This window comes from Leopardus geoffroyi, chromosome D2, assembly GCF_018350155.1.
Source record: "Leopardus geoffroyi isolate Oge1 chromosome D2, O.geoffroyi_Oge1_pat1.0, whole genome shotgun sequence".
NCBI lineage: Eukaryota > Metazoa > Chordata > Mammalia > Carnivora > Felidae > Leopardus > Leopardus geoffroyi.
Genome location: NC_059334.1, coordinates 57,701,117 through 57,719,307, shown reverse-complemented (window position 1 = coordinate 57,719,307; position 18,191 = coordinate 57,701,117). Strand labels below are relative to the sequence as shown.

The 18,191-nt window shown below is 37.1% G+C and overlaps 1 protein-coding gene across 14 annotated transcripts in view; it reads right to left on the bottom strand.

The window, feature by feature from the left end:
* Positions 1 to 18,191, bottom strand: part of R3HCC1L (R3H domain and coiled-coil containing 1 like) — a 95,689-nt gene that overhangs the window by 10,165 nt on the left and 67,333 nt on the right. For all 14 annotated transcript variants that reach the window (XM_045438493.1, XM_045438485.1, XM_045438487.1 and 11 more), the window contains 2 exons: positions 5,702 to 5,877; positions 661 to 731 (listed from right to left, as the gene is read on the bottom strand). In XM_045438493.1, coding sequence (XP_045294449.1) covers positions 661 to 731; positions 5,702 to 5,877 — 247 coding nt within the window. The remainder of the gene's footprint in view (positions 1 to 660; positions 732 to 5,701; positions 5,878 to 18,191) is intronic.

Sequence of the window (18,191 nt, the reverse complement as noted above, 5' to 3'; positions counted from 1 at the left end):
CCATTCCTATTCATTTGAATACTGTTTAGGGATGCTTTCTTATTACAACAGAATTAAGTAGTGACAGAGACCTTACACCCTAAATATTTACTATGTGGTCCTTTAGAGAGTAAGTCTGCAGATCCCTATTTTAAGTGGTTCGGACAGGATCCAACATCTCTCATTTCTCTGAATGCTTCTGCATCACATCAATCACGAGGCTAATGATGTAATTCAAGAGGCCCCCTCATATATTCAGAAAGTAGGTATTATGTAGTGAGAGTTATTACTTCCAGTGAGAGATTTCTCACTGGAAAGGTTAAAGGGCTATTTCGAATTCATTTGTCTGAGGGAAAAACATCACAAAAATTTTAAGATTCAGTCACACTGGTTTCTTAAATTTCTACTTACAGTCTGCTTATGTACTATCCGAACTGACCATTATACAGCATGTAACCTTGGAAGGAGTTGGCTCTCATTCCAAACACCACTGGATTAAGGTGAAAAGGAAGAGAGGGAGCACATGGGTACCAAAGCACTATGCCTCAAAAACCTGTTTCTGCCATTCACCTATAACGGCTGAATAAAATGCCAGTTGGCTACAATACAAGGGAAATAAGAACAAGTAGCAGGAGAAAAGGGACAATGAGAAAAGACTACCACAATCCACTGGGCGAATACCTGTAATTGGACTGGAGAATACTCCTAGGGCGTGTGTATCATCCACCCATTTAATATCAAATCCTTTCTTTCTGCAACAAAAGAACACAATTTTATTTCTTAAAATAAAATTTACTTTTATGAAACAGCTTTCAAATAGAGTCTCATAAAGCATTTCATGATGAGATAAACACTCAACGAGCACAGGTGGAATGGGGATAATGACACAAAAAACAGCTTGGAGGACAGAAGAAGCCACTGAATTTTAAAAGCAATAATACCATCATAAAGAACTACCTGGGAGTATTTTATGTTCCCAGCCATTTTATAGACATCAACTAATTAATCCTCACATGTCCCTTGGGGAGGTAAAGTATTTATCGCACTATTTACAAGAGATGTTCTTGTGGGCACAGAACAAGAAGAGGTGAAAAGAGAAAGTAGAGGAGGGGTAGAAGAATACTGGAAGAGGAGGGAGGCAGGGAAGGTCACCTGGATTTAATGCAAATGTAGACTCGCGGAGAGACAGAGAGGGAGAGGGAAACAGGTCATTCAAAGCAAGAAACAAACAAAAAACCCCAAAGACAAAAAAAAGTAAGTAATAGAGAAAAAAAGACAACTCTAATCAGAGAGGCTGACTAATCTTTCTAGTTGTAAAAGAAAGTACGAAGGGGAAAAAAGGAAAGAATTGTGGCAAAGTCAGAAAAATTCAGGATAAAAGAAATCAAGCTCAGAGAAACATCAGACAGGATTAGACAGAATCAAAAGAAAGACCACGAAGTACTAAAAAAACACCTTTATTTTGGAGCAGAGCTATTAGTGAGCATAATGACTATCAAAATGATGACATTATTTTTCTCAGCTAGGAACTTAAAACGGCTCATAGGTTCAACCGTTCTATAGAAAGGGTACAGGGTTAAGGGTCAGATGCATAAGGACTCAGGGTTCTGCCATGTTGAGACCTTGGGCAGATTTAACTTCTCTTGAAGCTAGGTCTGCTCATCTGTAGAATGGGCATAGTATCTTCCAGTTATTGTAAAAATGGAAATGAGATCATCTATGACAAGACAAAGAGCACGGTGTTGAGCACTTATGGGCATTTAATAAATGAATGTTGCTCATTATTTTTTATGACTAATAGCAATATTCATCAGGAATATTATTAATATTGATAAAGATAGTGACTAAAATACAAAGTTGATTCAGGTATTTGACTCTCAAGACGTTATTATAGGCTTTTGTACCATGACCTTGACTTTATTTTTATAAAGCACTATAAAGAAAGGAAAAAGACAACAGCTAAAATATCTTCCTTCAGATGAGAAAAAAAATTCCTTTGAGGAAAAAAGGAATGAAGGAGGCTTCAAGGTTAGTTAGAGAATTTCCCGAATGTAAGGGTAAGTTTGACCATGGCATAAAATGACCACAGGGGTTGGAGACTAAAAAAGTTCAATAGCAGAAGAGTCTATATAATAATAGTTTACAAAAAGGTAAGAAAAAGACCTTAGATGGGTTCTGGAGAGCCTTTTAGACTGGAATTTTATAATCCTTTAAAATGCTTCTCCTCTTTTGGGACTGTTTTTAGGTTTGAGAGAAAAATGGACTTGCAGGTAAGATTAGGAAGAAATATAGCAAAGGGAAATTAATAATTCATAAGAATTAACTAGCCTTCAGGAAATTCTAGACATCAACAAACTAATCCTTGGTTTTAAAAATCATCATTACTAATAACAATCTAAGGTAGTTCTAATTTGGGATTTAATCTCACTGACTGCTTTTTAAAATCTATTAGGCACTTTATGTGCAACAGGCCCTGATACAGGGTCTTAATATAATGTTAATGAATTAGACTGAGCAAACCTATAAATTTAGCGTACGGTGTATAGGAAGATTAAATGTCCTCCATGATCCAGTCACCCCCTTATTTCTTTTAGTTATAGAACTGATACCCGCCCCCATTCAAATTTAGGTGAGGTACATGGCCGCTAGCTAGTTCTATCTGTTCTAGAACTTTGTAAAAAAAAAAAAAATAGGGTTCTTGTTTTTGTACATAGAATTTCACTGAATACAATCATGCTCATTTGTATTGTCTGTGGCTGCTTTTGTGCAATGATGGCAGAGTTGCCTAAAATATTTCCTATCTGACCCTTTAAGAAAAAGTGGGGAGCTAAACCCTAACTGATACAGAATCTTAAAAATTCAAGATACATATGAATTGAGTATTTTTTCAGAGAGAAAGAGAGAGCACGAGCACGCATGAGTAGGAGAGGGGCAGAGGGAGGAGAGAGAATCTTAAGCAGGCTCCATACCCAGTGTGGTACCGGACGTGGGACTCGATCTCACAACCACGAGATTATGACCTGAGCCGAGATCGAGAGTCGGACACTTAATGGACTGAGCCACCCAGGCGCCCCAAATTTTAAATTTAAATTAATTTTAAATTAAATTAAAAATGAACTAAGACCGTTGTCCGATGCTACAAATTTAAATGTCCGATGCTACAAATTTTAAATTTGTAGCATCGGACAACGGACTTAGTTCATTTTTAATTCTCAGGATTAGAATGTTAAAGTATAATCCTTGTTGGTATTGACTTCTTCAAGATCCTAAAGATCTTTTTCTTAATAACTTTCTTTCTGGATTGTTTCTTTACCCCTGAAACTTATTTTCTTCTTATAAGCTAAAGATACAGAGGTACACTTCTGATTCTTTTACCTTGTCCTATATATGTATAAACTATATACATAACTAGAGTTAGTGCAACTGTTTTCAAACCCACTTATATCAGTTTTTATTTATATTTTCACTACATAATTTAATAAAATTTAAACAACGAAATATGAGTGTCAAAAAGAAGAATTGCTGTGTCTATAAAAACTTAACTGAATGCTTTGGAAGACTAGAGAATGGTGAAGTCACTAAAAAAATCCAAGAACAATTATCAATTATGCTTGGGCAAACAGCTATAAAAGACAAACATTTTAACCTATAAGGAATATGCACTCAGATGACTCTAAAGGTACATTAAAGTTCTTGTTCTACTTCAGTTGATATATTATGAGATAACATTTAGGAACTCTTTTATCAATAGACCAATAACTTAAAAGAAATAAAAGGCTTTGGCACTACATCAAAGACTGGCAAGTGTTTATATGTGTTGTTAAAATAAACTAGTTGAGACATATAACAATCATTTTTTACCATTCTCCACTTGACTATTTCTATCTCAGTGGTCAGAATAACCTCAAATCAATAATTTAATTTATAGTGCTGCTGAATCGTTAGGGCCCTTGGTGCTTAGAAGAAAATGCATATCCTTTCAGGAGAAATCCTCTTCTTCTACTGTAGACTCCAATTCCCATAAATAAAATTCCAAGGAAAAGAGTTGGCTCACAGTAAGAAAAGTAACTAAGCCTCCAAAAAAGCCAAGGCACTACAAGTAAGAATTTGCAGAAGCAGAACTAAAAAGACGTCAGGTAAAGGAATTACCAGACACAGACCACAGAAGGTTTATGTTTAATATACTTGAAGAAATTTTTTTAAATCTTGAAAATATTTTAGAATAAAAGAAACTAAAAAATGACCATGCAGATTTTAAAGAGAAATGGATAATTTTGAAAAAAAGAAAAACATAAAATGAAATTTAAACATTCAATGGACAGAATTAACAGAAAATTAAACACAGCTAAAGAAAAAATTAGTGAACTGGAAATAAGAGCTAAAGAAACTACTTAGAATATAACAGAGACAAACATGGAAAACATAAAGGAGGTAACATGAGGATTAAATGAGAAGGTCAAATATATATTTTCTTGGCATCTTAGAGAAAGTAAAAGAGAGACTGGCACAGAAGCCATTATCTCTATCTGAAGAGATAATGTGGGTGTTCTCCAAAACCAATGAAAAATACTTACTGATTTAAGAAGCTCAAATAATCTCAAGAATTAAAAACAAAAAAAAACAAAAGAACAAAAAAACCAACCCAACCAAACAAAAAAGCAAAGCCCCATCACACTACAACGCACAATACCAAAGACAAAGAGAAATCCCTAAGAGCATCCAAAGAGAAAAGACAGATTACATTCAGAAGCAACAGTTGTGAACTTTTAGCTGGCTTCTTATTCTCCACAGAGAAAGACGGGAAACAGTAGAATAAATCTACATGTTTCTGAGAGAAAAATGACTGTCAACCTAGAATTCTACACCTAGCAAAAATGTCTGAAAAATGAAGTTGAAACAATGCCATTAAAAAACAACAAAAAATCCAACTGAGTTTGTTAACAGCAATTTGTTACTAAATTAAATACTAAGGAAATATGTTCCATGCAGGAAGAAAAATATTTCAGATGGAAGATATACGAGATGCAAGACGTATAGATAAAGAACACAGAACGTGGATAAATCTGAATGCTAAATATATAAAACAGTAACATCAAATGGAGTTTAAAAATAAAATTAAGAGAATAGTCACAACAGCATATTAGTTGGGGGTGGCGAAAAGGGAGGAAATAGAATTGGGAAATGGAGTTAAAAGCTCTTATCATGTTTGGAAAGAGTGTAAAAATATTAACTTTAGCCACTGATAAATTAAGCATGCATTTTGTAATTTCTAAAGTAACCACCAAAGAATAGAAACAAAGTATCATTTCCAAACAAAACAGAATGAGAAAAAAATACCTCATCAATCCAAAAGAAGGCAAGAAAGAAGAAAAAAAGATGAAACAAGTAAACACAAAAAAAGATGGCAGGCATACATCCAAATATATCAATAGTTATAATAAATATAAATGGACTAAATGCACCATGAAGACATTCAGAAGTCATCACTGAGGACATTCTTAAATGCTAACATGGGGTCTAGAACGACTTTGGCATTTTTAAAGAACTCAGAAGACTGGCTTGATACAGAAGATTTCTAACGAACTTGGTAAAGACAATAAACAAAACTGATGCTAAAGTAAACAACAAGTAATGCAAACTAAAGAGATGATTTTTCAGAAGACATTTTAAGAAAACTTCATCCCACCTTCCCAAACATGCCCAACCATTTGCAAGTACTTACTGGTAACTGCAGAAAACCCGCAGGAGGTCTTCAGTACGAAATTCTTGGGGGAAGTCATAAATTTCTATGACATGTGGAAATTCACAATCACTGAGGTCAATATCAGAAACTTCATGGTTGTAATAATCAAATCTAGGTTCCTGGATGCTTTCTCTATTCTTCATATTCCCTGATAACTAGGGAAGAAGCAGCATATAAGTAGCTGTTACATCAAGCTAGAACATTATAAAATATACTATCATATATAAATACTCCTCCTTGTCTCCATATTCCAATTCTTTAACCTTTAGCACTGTCTCTGCACTAATGCTGTTCACGAATACAATAATGGCCAGGGGTCTATCATCCAGTTTATATTAACGTGTGGAATATTTTAAAAGATGCCGAAATTCCAACAAAGATAGGCAATACATGAAGCTTCACTTGCATCTATCAACCAGAGTGTGAGAAAATGTAGAATGATTAATGTGGTGAGTTACAAATAGTACATCTTGGAAAACGAATTTCAGAAAATAGCTGAAGAGATGAATTAATAACATTTGTTTTATCTGGGCTTATTGATCAGGCTCATCTCATAGTTTCTTTTATGGAAGTGAACAAAACAGAAATTTAAAAAAATGAAAACATTTTGTTAGTCCACCTTTTGCTGAATGTAGCCTACAAAGGAAATTTGTTAAGACAAATGTTAAGTGGTAGAATTATAGGGTCTCTAGCACGATGGCTACCTACAGGAATTCCCACATAGCAGATTAGTACAAAAATTTAACAGTAATGGAAAATACTTAAAATTCTACTATCCCATAAGAAAACCGAAGGCTATTATCTACTGCACACCAGAGGCAGAAGGGAAGGGGGGAAAATGTAAAGTGGCAGCAAAGCTGTAACAGTCATTTTGTCATTCACCTGTTACAAAACCTAGCTGCTAGTACTGACCACCCAAAGCCTTCAGACCTGAGGGTGTCTTCTCTCTGTTAATCAAAAGTCCAACTAGATCCCTTCAAAGCCTTTCCTTCATTTATACTGTGCCTCACTGCCCATCAAATGAGGAAATGAGAACTTGCAATGCCAAGGACACCTCTCCTTTCCTTGCAGAAATGAAAAAAGACTCAAGAATTTTATTTGGGAGGGAGGAGAGACGGAAGGTGACTTAGGTAAAATCAACAAAAATATTTATTGTTGTGCCTCTAGTTCCTTTTCTCCATGAAGCTTTAGTTTCATCTAAAAAAACAAAACAAAACAAAAAACAAAAAAACCAAAAAACTAGGAATAACAGCAGCACCTATACCTCACAGATAGGTGTATGGATCAAATGAGATGATTTGTAAGTGCTCAGCACACTAAGCATAATACTTATATGATACCTAAGTATTCAATGAATTCAACCTACTTATGCAAATTTTAACTAAGTGCTGAATCTATTACACTATAAGCACCATGTTACTTCCACTCTGTTTAGGATACAGAAAGCAAGAAGAGAATATTCCTTCCACCATAACAATGAGAAAAGATTAAGTGATCTATAAAATCATAACTATTCTTGAATTCACCAGACAGCTGAGTATGCAAGACAACCAAAAATACCCAGAAAGCCACAGAGTAACAAGTTCCTCCAAAGAAAGACAGGACACAGAAACCGTTTTGCCTCTGGCACAGCATGGAAAGAAGTGGGCACCAAGAAATCAGCTGAACTTAAAAATCTTAAAAGCCTAAAGTGGGCTGGTCTATCATTTTAAAATAACTCAGAGCCCCAGACACCAGGAAGGTCTGCAAACATTTCCAAGTCCATCCTTATGCCAGTGCCACATTGTCTTGATTACTGTAGTTTTATAATAGGTCTTTGAAATCAGAAAGTTTGAGTGTTCCTATTTTGTCCTTCCTTTTCAAAATCATTTTGGCTATTCTGGGTCCCTTGGATTTCCATATAAATTTGAAGATCAGCTTGTCAATTTCTGCCAAAAGAAAGGAAAAAAAAAAAGGACAGCTGGGATTTGTTGAATATGTAGGTCAATTTGAGAAGTACCTCAACAATATTAAGAAAAGATGAATATGGGATACTTTCCATTTATTCAGACCTTCCAACAGTGTTTTGTAGTTTTTGGAATACATGTTTTATATACTTCTTTTGTTAAATTTATTCTTAAATAGTATTTAAATGCAATTAAAAATGGAATTTTCTTAGTTTCATTTTTGGATTTCTGGCATTGACTTTTTGAGTTACTTAGCAAAAAACAAAACCACTGGATGGCTGTGCATTTATAAACTGGGGCTATATAATGTGTTGTGAGAGGTAAATAATGCATGACTACAAAACACCTAGGAATTATAAATTCTTTTTTTTTTTTTATTAATATATGAAATTTATTGTCAAATTGGTTTCCATACAACACCCAGTGCTCATCCCAAAAGGTGCCCTCCTCAATACCCACCACCCACCCTCCCCTCCCTCCCACCCCCATCAACCCTCATTTTGTTCTCAGTTTTTAACAGTCTCTTATGCTTTGGCTCTCTCCCACTCTAACCTCTTTTTTTTTTTTTTTTCTTTTTTCCTCCCCCTCCCCCATGGGTAGGAATTATAAATTCTAAGAAATGATTACAAAGAGGAAGGAAAAGAGGCAAGATGGTCTAGCAGGAACATCTGATTATGGTCCTTTGCTCTAACCTAGTCAGCAAAATTGAACTATATACTTATATCCCATTTCTGAGGTAACTATTAACTGTTTTGGCTTCTGGGACTGGTTAAATGCAAAGTGTTAGTAATAGCAAAACATACGATTCTTATTCTGTATTTTGTAATAATAGATCTAAAGCCTACAAGTTATATACTCCTGACTAGTTTTTCCTATCAGACACCACTGTTATCAGGGATTCCTGACTTTGCCAAAGAGGAGGAAGAACTTAATTTCATTTCCCCATGGTACTGACACTGGTGAGATCTACTGGTAACACATATTTTGAGGGGATATGGTGGTCGGTAGGAGGTCATAATGTTAACAGCACTTTCCTTCTTGAGTATCTCAGCAAAACAGGATAGGGAGACTTGACAGAGTACAAGAGAGAGGAATATGTTTCAACGAAGGGAAGGAAACGTCTAAGGGAGAACAATATGGAATGAAATGAGGATCAGAGCAAGACTGTGAAGGGAAGTGAGGGGATTAGACAAGGCGATATAGACAGCTTTAAGGAAAGGCTCTAAAATTTCATGCATGAATTATGTAGATACATCCGCAGAAGACCCACACTGTCCAACACAGCAGCTGCCAGCCACACGTAGCCACTGAGTGCTTGAAAACTGTGGCTACTCCAAATTGGATGGGTTTTATGTGTAAAATATACATCAAATTTCAAAGACTTAGTACAAAAAAAGTAAAATATCCCATTAATAATTTCTTATATTGATGATGTGTTGACATGATATTCCTGATTAAAAATATATTATTAATTTCAACTCTTTCTTTTTACTTTTCTGCATGTGACTACTAGAAAATTTTTAATTATAGTAAGGCTCATATTTATAGCTTACGTCATATTTCTATTATAGACAAGTGAAACATTTACTCTAAGAGTCACGTGTACTGAAGCAATACCAACTATACTGTCAATGTGAAGCCTTCATATTGTAAAACCTGCATATATATTTTTTTCTTTTTGATTGCTATGTAAACTTTGACAGAGCAACAATAGAGAGAAGAGGTTTTGAATTTGATGCATTCTGATCTATTAGACCAACAGAAAGTTTTGCAAACAGCTCAGAGCAAAACAATTTTGAGTTATGAATCACAAACATTTTAGGATTTTTACCAGTGGTCTGTGTTGTTTATTTATAAAGCATAACATAAATCTGAGTTATTCCTTCATATGCATAACCAGCTTCCACAAAATCATTCAGCTAAATTAAAATTATCTTCCTCAAAGTGAGGGTTTTAAGACTCTTATTGCCTAGCAGTCTGGTCTTGAAAACAGGTCTATAAAATAGTACCTGACCGTCTATGACTTAGTTGCCCTGGTATCTATCTGTAGGGAAAAAGGGTGAGGAGAGTAGAAGGTCAGTTAGGCATGGATCATTGAGCTTTTTATTTTTTGTTGTTTTTTGTTTGATCCTTGGTTCTTCAATATACAAAAAGAAAAACAAAAAGTTCTAAAGTCACAAGCCAACTACTTGTGACAAAAAAATAAAAATATGCTACGTTATTTTGGAATAAATTCATATTTATATCTCTGTCAGATGAGCATGTCAGACAGGCTATTATCATCCTGATTACAAAGAGGGAGGACTGCATCACAGAGAGACTAAAGGATCTAAAGATTACAAATCAAATTACTGACAGAGTTTGAGTCATAACTCACGTCTCCTGACTGGTAGCATAGTATTCCTGCCATAACATGGTGAAAAGGTCTTACAGTGAACACAATCAGAAACAGTGCTGTATTCGTGTTCAGGACAATGAATTCTGTCTGATTAAGCATCTGTGGATATAAGCTATTCTAAGAAGAAGGAAGGGAAGGGTGAAAGGGAAAAGGAGTGAGGAAGGGAGGATCAATGACAAAGCTGAAAATTCAGGGTTGATTTTTCTTTTCTTTCTCTTTAAAAAGTAGATTTATTTATTTTGAGAGAGACAGAGACAGCACAAGTGGGGGAGGGTCAGAGAGAGAGGAGAAAGAGAATCCCAAGCAGGCTCCACATTCCCAGCACAGAGACTGACATGGGGCTTGAACCCAGGAAACTGTGAGATCATGACCTGAGCTGAAACCCAGGCGCCCCCAGGATTGATTTTTCTAGTCGTATATTCTAGATAGCATACAGAGCATAGATTAAACTTTCCAAAACACTGCTTTCATCATGCCATTCCTTTGATCAAAACTCTTCAGTGGCTGTACTTAAAGCTCCCATAATTTGGCGCCAACCTACCTGTGGTAGGCTGGATAATGTCCTCTCAAGGACATCCGTGTCCTAATTCCCTTAACCTGTGATTATGATACATGCCAAAGGAGAATTAAGGCAGCAGAGAGAATTAAGGTTGTTAATCAGATGACTTTAAATTAGGGAGATTATCTTGGATTATCTGGGTGGACCCAGTTATAATCACAGGGGTCCTTAAAAGCAGGAAGAGCCCAGAGAAGAGACAGTGAGTCAGAGAGATGAGATATTAGAAAGACTCAACTGACCTTTGCTGGCTTTAAAAGTGGGCCAAAGAATGTGGGCAGCCTCCAGAAGTTAAAAAAGGCAAGAGAACAGGTACTCCCCTATGGCCTCTGGAAAGGAATACAACCCTGCCAACACCTTAATTAATTAGCCCAGGGAGACCCACTTTGGACTTCCAACCTCCAGAACTGTAAGATAATAGATTGGTGTTGTTTTAAGATACTAGTTTGTGCTGGGGCACCTGAGTGGCTCAGTTGGTTAAGCGACCAACTCTTGATTTTGGCTCAGGTCATGATCTCAAGGTTTGGAATTTAGTTCATGAGTTCGAGCCCAGTGAGGAGGAGCCTTATAAGATCCTCTGTCTCCCTCTCTCTGCCCCTCCTGTATGCACACATGCACGTGCAAACTCTCTCTCAAAAATACATAAATGTTAAAAAAAAAAAAAAGACACTAGTTTGTGGTAATTTATTACAGCAATAGTAAACTAATACACAATCTAATATGCTATATTCCAACCAAAGAGTAATACTCACTATGCCTAAACAGATCTTACTTCCTCCTGTCTATTGCTTTGGTCATATTATTTTGCAAGTGCTGGCTGACATCTGTTGGTCTGCATGTCTCAAAATATGACACCATTCTCCAAGGACATACTCAAATACCACCTCTTCTATGATTCCTCCCCTACACATCCGAAAGCATGTATAATCTGCCCCTTCCTCTACATTTCTACAGCATTTATCTCCGCTGCACTACTTCTGTAATACTTGTTACATGACACTTTATGTTACAGCTGGACCTGCCTCTTCCTCCAAACTTACCCTGACCACCTAACTGCCCCTCCAACAAACATTTAATGAATGTTTAAACATACATTAGAAAAAGAACTTCAAATTCAATATGTAATAAAATTTTAAGATGAATAAAGTGTTATCAGAAGGTAGAAGAGAACTTTGCTAACTCTTCTTCACTGCCCAAGTAATTAAAACACAGACAAGGCAGACGAGGTTGCCATCAGTATAAGTGTGCAAAGGCACACAAGGAGTGTAGTATTCACCAAATAGTCCTGTGTGGGTACACTGAATAATGTCAGGACTTGGGGGGAGTGTTATGGGCTTAACTGTCTTGCCCAAATTCATATGTTAAAGTGCTAACAACTAGATCCTTAGAATAGGACTTATTTGGAGATAAGGCTTTTAGAGGTTAACGAAGTTAATTAAAGTAACGTCATTAGGGTGGGCTCTAAAATAAGTGGTGTCTTTGTAAGAGGGACAGTGGTCACAGACACAGAAGGAAGACCGTGTGAAGACACAGGGACAAGCAGGCCAGCTACAAACCAAGGAGAGGCCTCAGAAGAAACTAACCCTGCTGACACCTTCATCTGTACCATTAACCCCTAGCATTGCAAGGGTTATTACTACGCTACAGTTGGTTTAGGGCACTGGAGTATGGCAGCCTTGGCCAACTACTACACGGTATAAGGCTGGAGAGAAAGGCTGGAGTTCCAGTTGCCTTATCAACATCTGGATTCTATAGTCCAACTATAAGGGACATATCATATTTATCCTGATAGTCCCCTATTGCACATATTATCATGCACAAACTTGGCATTCAATAAATATTTGTGGAACGAATAAAATGCACATGCCTCAAGTTAATTACTTTGTCCAAATGCATGATTAACAGGACTAACTCTATACAGAACCCTCACCAATAAGGATTTGATTTACACAACATATATTTTTTAAAGGATTCTGGATGGCATTCTGAAATTTGAAAAAAAAATTGACACTCTTTTCTTTCCTTTTACCAATAATTTTAATTTCTCTGCTTACATAAATTATGCAGAAAATCCAAATAAATAAATTATAGGGGCGCCTGGGTGGCGCAGTCAGTTAAGTGACCAACTTCAGCTCAAGTCATGATCTCAGTTTGTGGGTTTGAGGGAACCCCTCATCAGGCTCTGTGCTGACAGCTGGGAGCCTGAAGCCTGCTTCAGACCCTGTGTCTCCTCTCTCTGCTCCTCTCTTGGCTCGTGCTCTGTCTCTCAAAAATGAAGAAATATTAAAATAAATAAATAAATAAATAAATAAAAATAAATAAATGAAAATAAATTATAAAAGAAAAATTTCAAAACAGATCATCTCAACTTCTGATAGTGACAAATTCAGCACCGAAGTATGGGAACATTCTGTATTTTTTACAGGCTATTTTCACATCCTAGAATGCCTGGTCTGTTTTGGGTCCTTCCTCTAAGACCTAGCTTCAATCTTGATCTCCTCTTAAAGCTTTCCTTATTGACTCCAGTTTAGTGGTCTCTCCCTTCCCTATACTACTACACTGTAACACTTGGCAGTTGGATACACAGTAAAACCTTGATTTGCGAGCATAATTTTTTCCGGAACCATGCTTATAATCCAAAGCACTTATATATCAAAGCAAATTTCAAGAACAAATGGCTTGATTGTGATCATGTGATGTTCGGCATCACATACTACTCATACTGCAAGACATCGCTCATTTTATCAAGTTAAAATTTATTAGAAATGTTTGCTCATCTTGTGGAACACTCACAGAACAAGTTACTCACAATCCAAGGTTTTACTATATACCACATTTCATCAATTCTAAGACACCTATTTTTTTCACACTTTAACACTTCTGACATCAGGATGCATCTTATAATCATGCATATTGTAGAAAATGCTTGCCTGCATATGCAAAAGCATCAAAGTACCAGTACCAAAACCAGCAGAAAGGGTGGTCAGCAGTGTGGAAGAAAATCTGGATATAAGAAGTGCTCTAAATAAATGCAAACAAGGCTTAAGAACCCAGCAACAAGGGGCGCCTGGGTGGCTCAGTCGGTTAAGCGTCCGACTTCAGCTCAGGTCATGATCTCGCGGTCTGTGAGTTCGAGCCCCGCGTCAGGCTCTGGGCTGATGGCTCAGAGCCTAGAGCCTGCTTTGGATTCTGTGTCTCCCTCTCTCTCTGCCCCTCCCCCGTTCATGCTCTGTCTCTCTCTGTCTCAAAAATAAATAAACGTTAAAAAAAATTAAAAAAGAAAAAAGAATCCAGCAACAATGATTTTTGCTTCTTTTATGTATTCTTTTAAGAAATGTTGTGGGGCGCCTGGGTGGCGCAGTCAGTTAAGCTTCCGAATTCAGCCAGGTCACGATCTCGCGGTCCGTGAGTTCGAGCCCCGCGTCAGGCTCTGGGCTGATGGCTCAGAGCCTGGAGCCTGTTTCTGATTCTGTGTCTCCCTCTCTCTCTGCCCCTCCCCCGTTCATGCTCTGTCTCTCTCTGTCCCAAAAATAAATAAACATTGAAAAAAAAAAAAATTTAAAGAAATGTTGCACCATCAAAGTTCTTGATGGCACAGAACATGATACAGGATGGAAAGGCGTCCTATCAATGACTGAATCAAGGAATTATTATAAAGAGTTGCACTATAAACATGAGTTTTAGGAAAACTTTAGCCAATTTCTTTCACCTACATTCTCTTTATGTAAGAAATGATATAGGATAAAAATTTGCATCTAATTAAGTCTAACAGAGTTCTTTGTAAAATAAAAATTCTAAAGGGTAAGGGTTGTGTGAAAGTTTAGTGATACATAAAATGATGACGTATTTCACAATCGATGGATTTTTCAAATCAATGAAGAGAGACAGTGCAAGTGGGGGAGAGGGAGAGAGAGAATCCCAAGCAGTGCTGTCAGCGCAGAGCGTGACAAGGGGCTCGAATCCACCAACTGTGAGATCATGACCTGAGCTGAAGTCCAGAGTTAGATGCCTAACCGACTGAGCCACCCAGGTACCTTTAGAATTGACTGCATGGATTAATTCTGTAGATAATGTAATCACGTTATACAACCAACTTGTGGTAAAGTCTTTGTTGTCCTTGTCCCTGTAACTTGATACCCCATATTTAAATTTGTTATAGATATAACTATAGTTTAAGGTGGTTTATTATGTTTAATTAAAAGTACCCACAGCTCTGTGCTGAGAGTGTGGAGCCTGCTTGGGATTCTCTCTCTCTCCCTCTCTGCCCCTCCCCCACTCACTCTCTTAAAATAAATAAAAAAACTTAAAAAAAAAAAAAGAATTAATCCACACAGTCAATTCTCAATTACATAGGTTAGGTTATTCAAGTTCTTTGTTTTTGTTTTTCTCTTCCACTTATATCTTGTGGCTACTTAACTGCTTCTAATTCACTTTCTGTTGAACAAAATCAATTTAAAATGTCATTATTTACTATAAACCTTGATAAATTAAAAGATTTGGCTAGAGAATAGGCTTAAGCTATAAACAAAAAGTAAGATTTTGAATTATCTGGATCTAATTCTATTTAAGGTATTCTAGGATCACAGAAAACAGAGTAATAGCCAAGAAATTTTTCATGGTGCTCTATAGTACTATGAATAAACCAAAAGCTAGAATTAAAATGTTTTACTCATCTGACTTATCTTTGGCAAACAGGGAAATAACACTATTTAAAAAAATAAAAAGTATTCCAAGTTTTTTCAAATTTCTCATGACCGAAGTTCAAAAACATCCATAAGGAGTTTCCTAAAAAGATACTACCATTATAGTATTATAGCATAAATATTTATATGCTATGCTGTATAAATTACAGCTTCTAGCCCTCTTTTATACTATTTTGGGCTTGAGTTCTTTTCAATAGAAGGATAAATTTAGACTTTTAAACTCTAACATTTTACACAGTAAGTATAAGAATAGATAATGTCTCCGATGAAATTCCATACCCGCAAATAAGACTTCTAATGTATCTAGGCTGTGCCCCTACTGACTTACCAAGAAACCAAAGCCATAAAGGCAAACTTTGGCTTCATTAAATTTCTAACAAGAATGGCTCAAATGTCCTCCCCATCTAAGGTGCCATCTAAAGACTTCTCTAGAATAGGTGTTAAGTAATATCTCAATACCTCTGATTATCATCGGTGGGAGAAAGCCATGTCCATAGCTTTGGATTAAGGCATAATTAAAGAGAAGAAAGAGAGGAAGTGAACAAGGAAGCAGAAAAGGAAAAGGGCAAAAGGAAATAAGAAAAAAACTACCGTAATGAGACATGTATAGTGCCCCAGCAATTGGTTCATATGATCATTTACTGACCTCAGGGCCAGAGGGTAAATCTGAGAACTCTAGTTCCCTCCCACAGATGGTGATGTAGGACATAGGAATATATGGGCAGAGACCAAGTGAACATCCTGAACCAATATGGGCCTGGTTCCTGTTCTGATAGTACAGAGGTTAACATGGCAGACTGATGTTGGAGCTCTTGAGAAGACGCTATACAGTCCCCTGAAAACATTAAATTTATAGTCAAGAGAAGCACTGAGAAGGCAGGGAGACATCTGTATCTCCTCCTTTTCCCAGCATCACTGAAATGACTAGATTGAGAGATGTCACTGATGAACTAGAATGATCTAAGACCAGACTACCCAGGAATAGGAAACTGCTAGAGGTTTGAACCTTCCCAAACTACCGGTGACAACTAACCTCAGTGACAATGGCTGTCCACAAGACCCAGGAAAAATTGTAAAATAGATAAAGTTAGCATTTATTGCCATTCCACTTGTTTGATTTCTCTAATCCCTGATCTACTTTTCCTTATGTTCCCTTTAGCTACCTAAGATCCTACATCATACCCATACCAATTCTCCCAAATAAAATGTTTTCTTTGCTTATTACTTTAGAGAGTATTAGTCCTGGCTTATCTGTCCCTACCAGGTAATACATATGTACTTCTGACCTTCAAACTTCAGACTCAGAACCACTGCTTTAAGAAATGAGTCAGTCTAGGGGCGCCTGGGTGGCGCAGTCGGTTAAGCGTCCGACTTCAGCCAGGTCATGATCTCGCGGTCCGTGAGTTCGAGCCCCGCGTCGGGCTCTGGGCTGATGGCTCAGAGCCTGGAGCCTGTTTCCGATTCTGTGTCTCCCTCTCTCTCTGCCCCTCCCCCGTTCATGCTCTGTCTCTCTCTGTCCCAAAAATAAATAAACGTTGAAAAAAAAAAAAAAGAAATGAGTCAGTCTTGTTCTGGGCAGGCAATATAATAGTACGACCCATCATCTGAAGGATCAGAAGCACAGTGTTTGTGCATTAAGCCTAGTATCCAGTATGCCTGGGCATCCTCTTGGCTTTTCCTCAACAATCTCAGTTTTTGGTCAATTCATACAAAAGATCTTCTGCACAGGTTGCTGACTAGCACTTAAATTCCCTCTGTCCCAAATCTAGGCATTATTGCAAATTTATACCTCCCTACACCCCAACCCCAAATTCATAACAAAACAGTCTTAACTTAAATATATTTTGACTGCTGGCTACTCACTTCAGCAGCCAGGCCTATAGATGGGTCCCCTTTTTCCTCTAGTACTCCTTCCCAAAGCCCAGCAACAGAGTATCTAGCATGCCTTACAAGCAATTTTTGATACAAATGATTATATTAAATCAAAGCATAGATGAGTTTAATTCTCCTAAAAGTAGGTTTCTATCCTTAACCAAACTTTTAACACAAATAAATTTTCAATTTTGGGATACAGTTATTAAGTGTTTCTTTTCACTCTAGTTCTCTTTGCCAACCCTACCATTTCCCCTCCCTGCTATCGTCGCTCAACAGGGAATGAACTAAATGGAACAAACATTAGGAGGAGTCGTATCACTATTCCTACCCCATCTGCCCCAACTATACCCCACATATGGCATCTCATGGAGCTCACTAACATGAAAGCACTGGCAAGGACAGAGTAGGGCACACCAGGAATCTCTGAAGCTTCAGACAAGAATCCCTCCTTGTACTGACAACAGAGGCCTAGAACTGTTTACCTCTCATTAGTTTTGAAAAAGCATCGGGAATTAAAATGCTGTTGATGCGAATGCAGATTCAGAGGAAAAAAATACTATGCAACAAACCCAATGGAACTCAGAAGGGAGATTTTTCATTTTAGGAGTTGTTTGGTTTAGAAATAAACAAACTGTTAGCAATGGTATCGTCTTAATGTCCCCTCTTTCTGTATGAACCAGAGATCTAGTCATCATCCACTAGTGGACTGAACAATAAACGGAATATATAATTCAACCAGATTATTCACTGGATGTCCCAAGTGACTGCATTCGAAAATACAGCATCTGGAATCCTCACTTAGGCAGTCAAGAACATGTTAATTCAGACGTTTTATTTTTTTTAATGTTCATTTATTTACTTTGAGAGAGAAAGAGAGTATGAACACAAGCCAGGGAGAGGCAGAGAGAGAATCCCAAGGAGGCTCTGCGCTGTTAGCACAGAGCTTGATGCAGGGCTCGATCTCACAGACCATGAGATCATGACCTGAGCT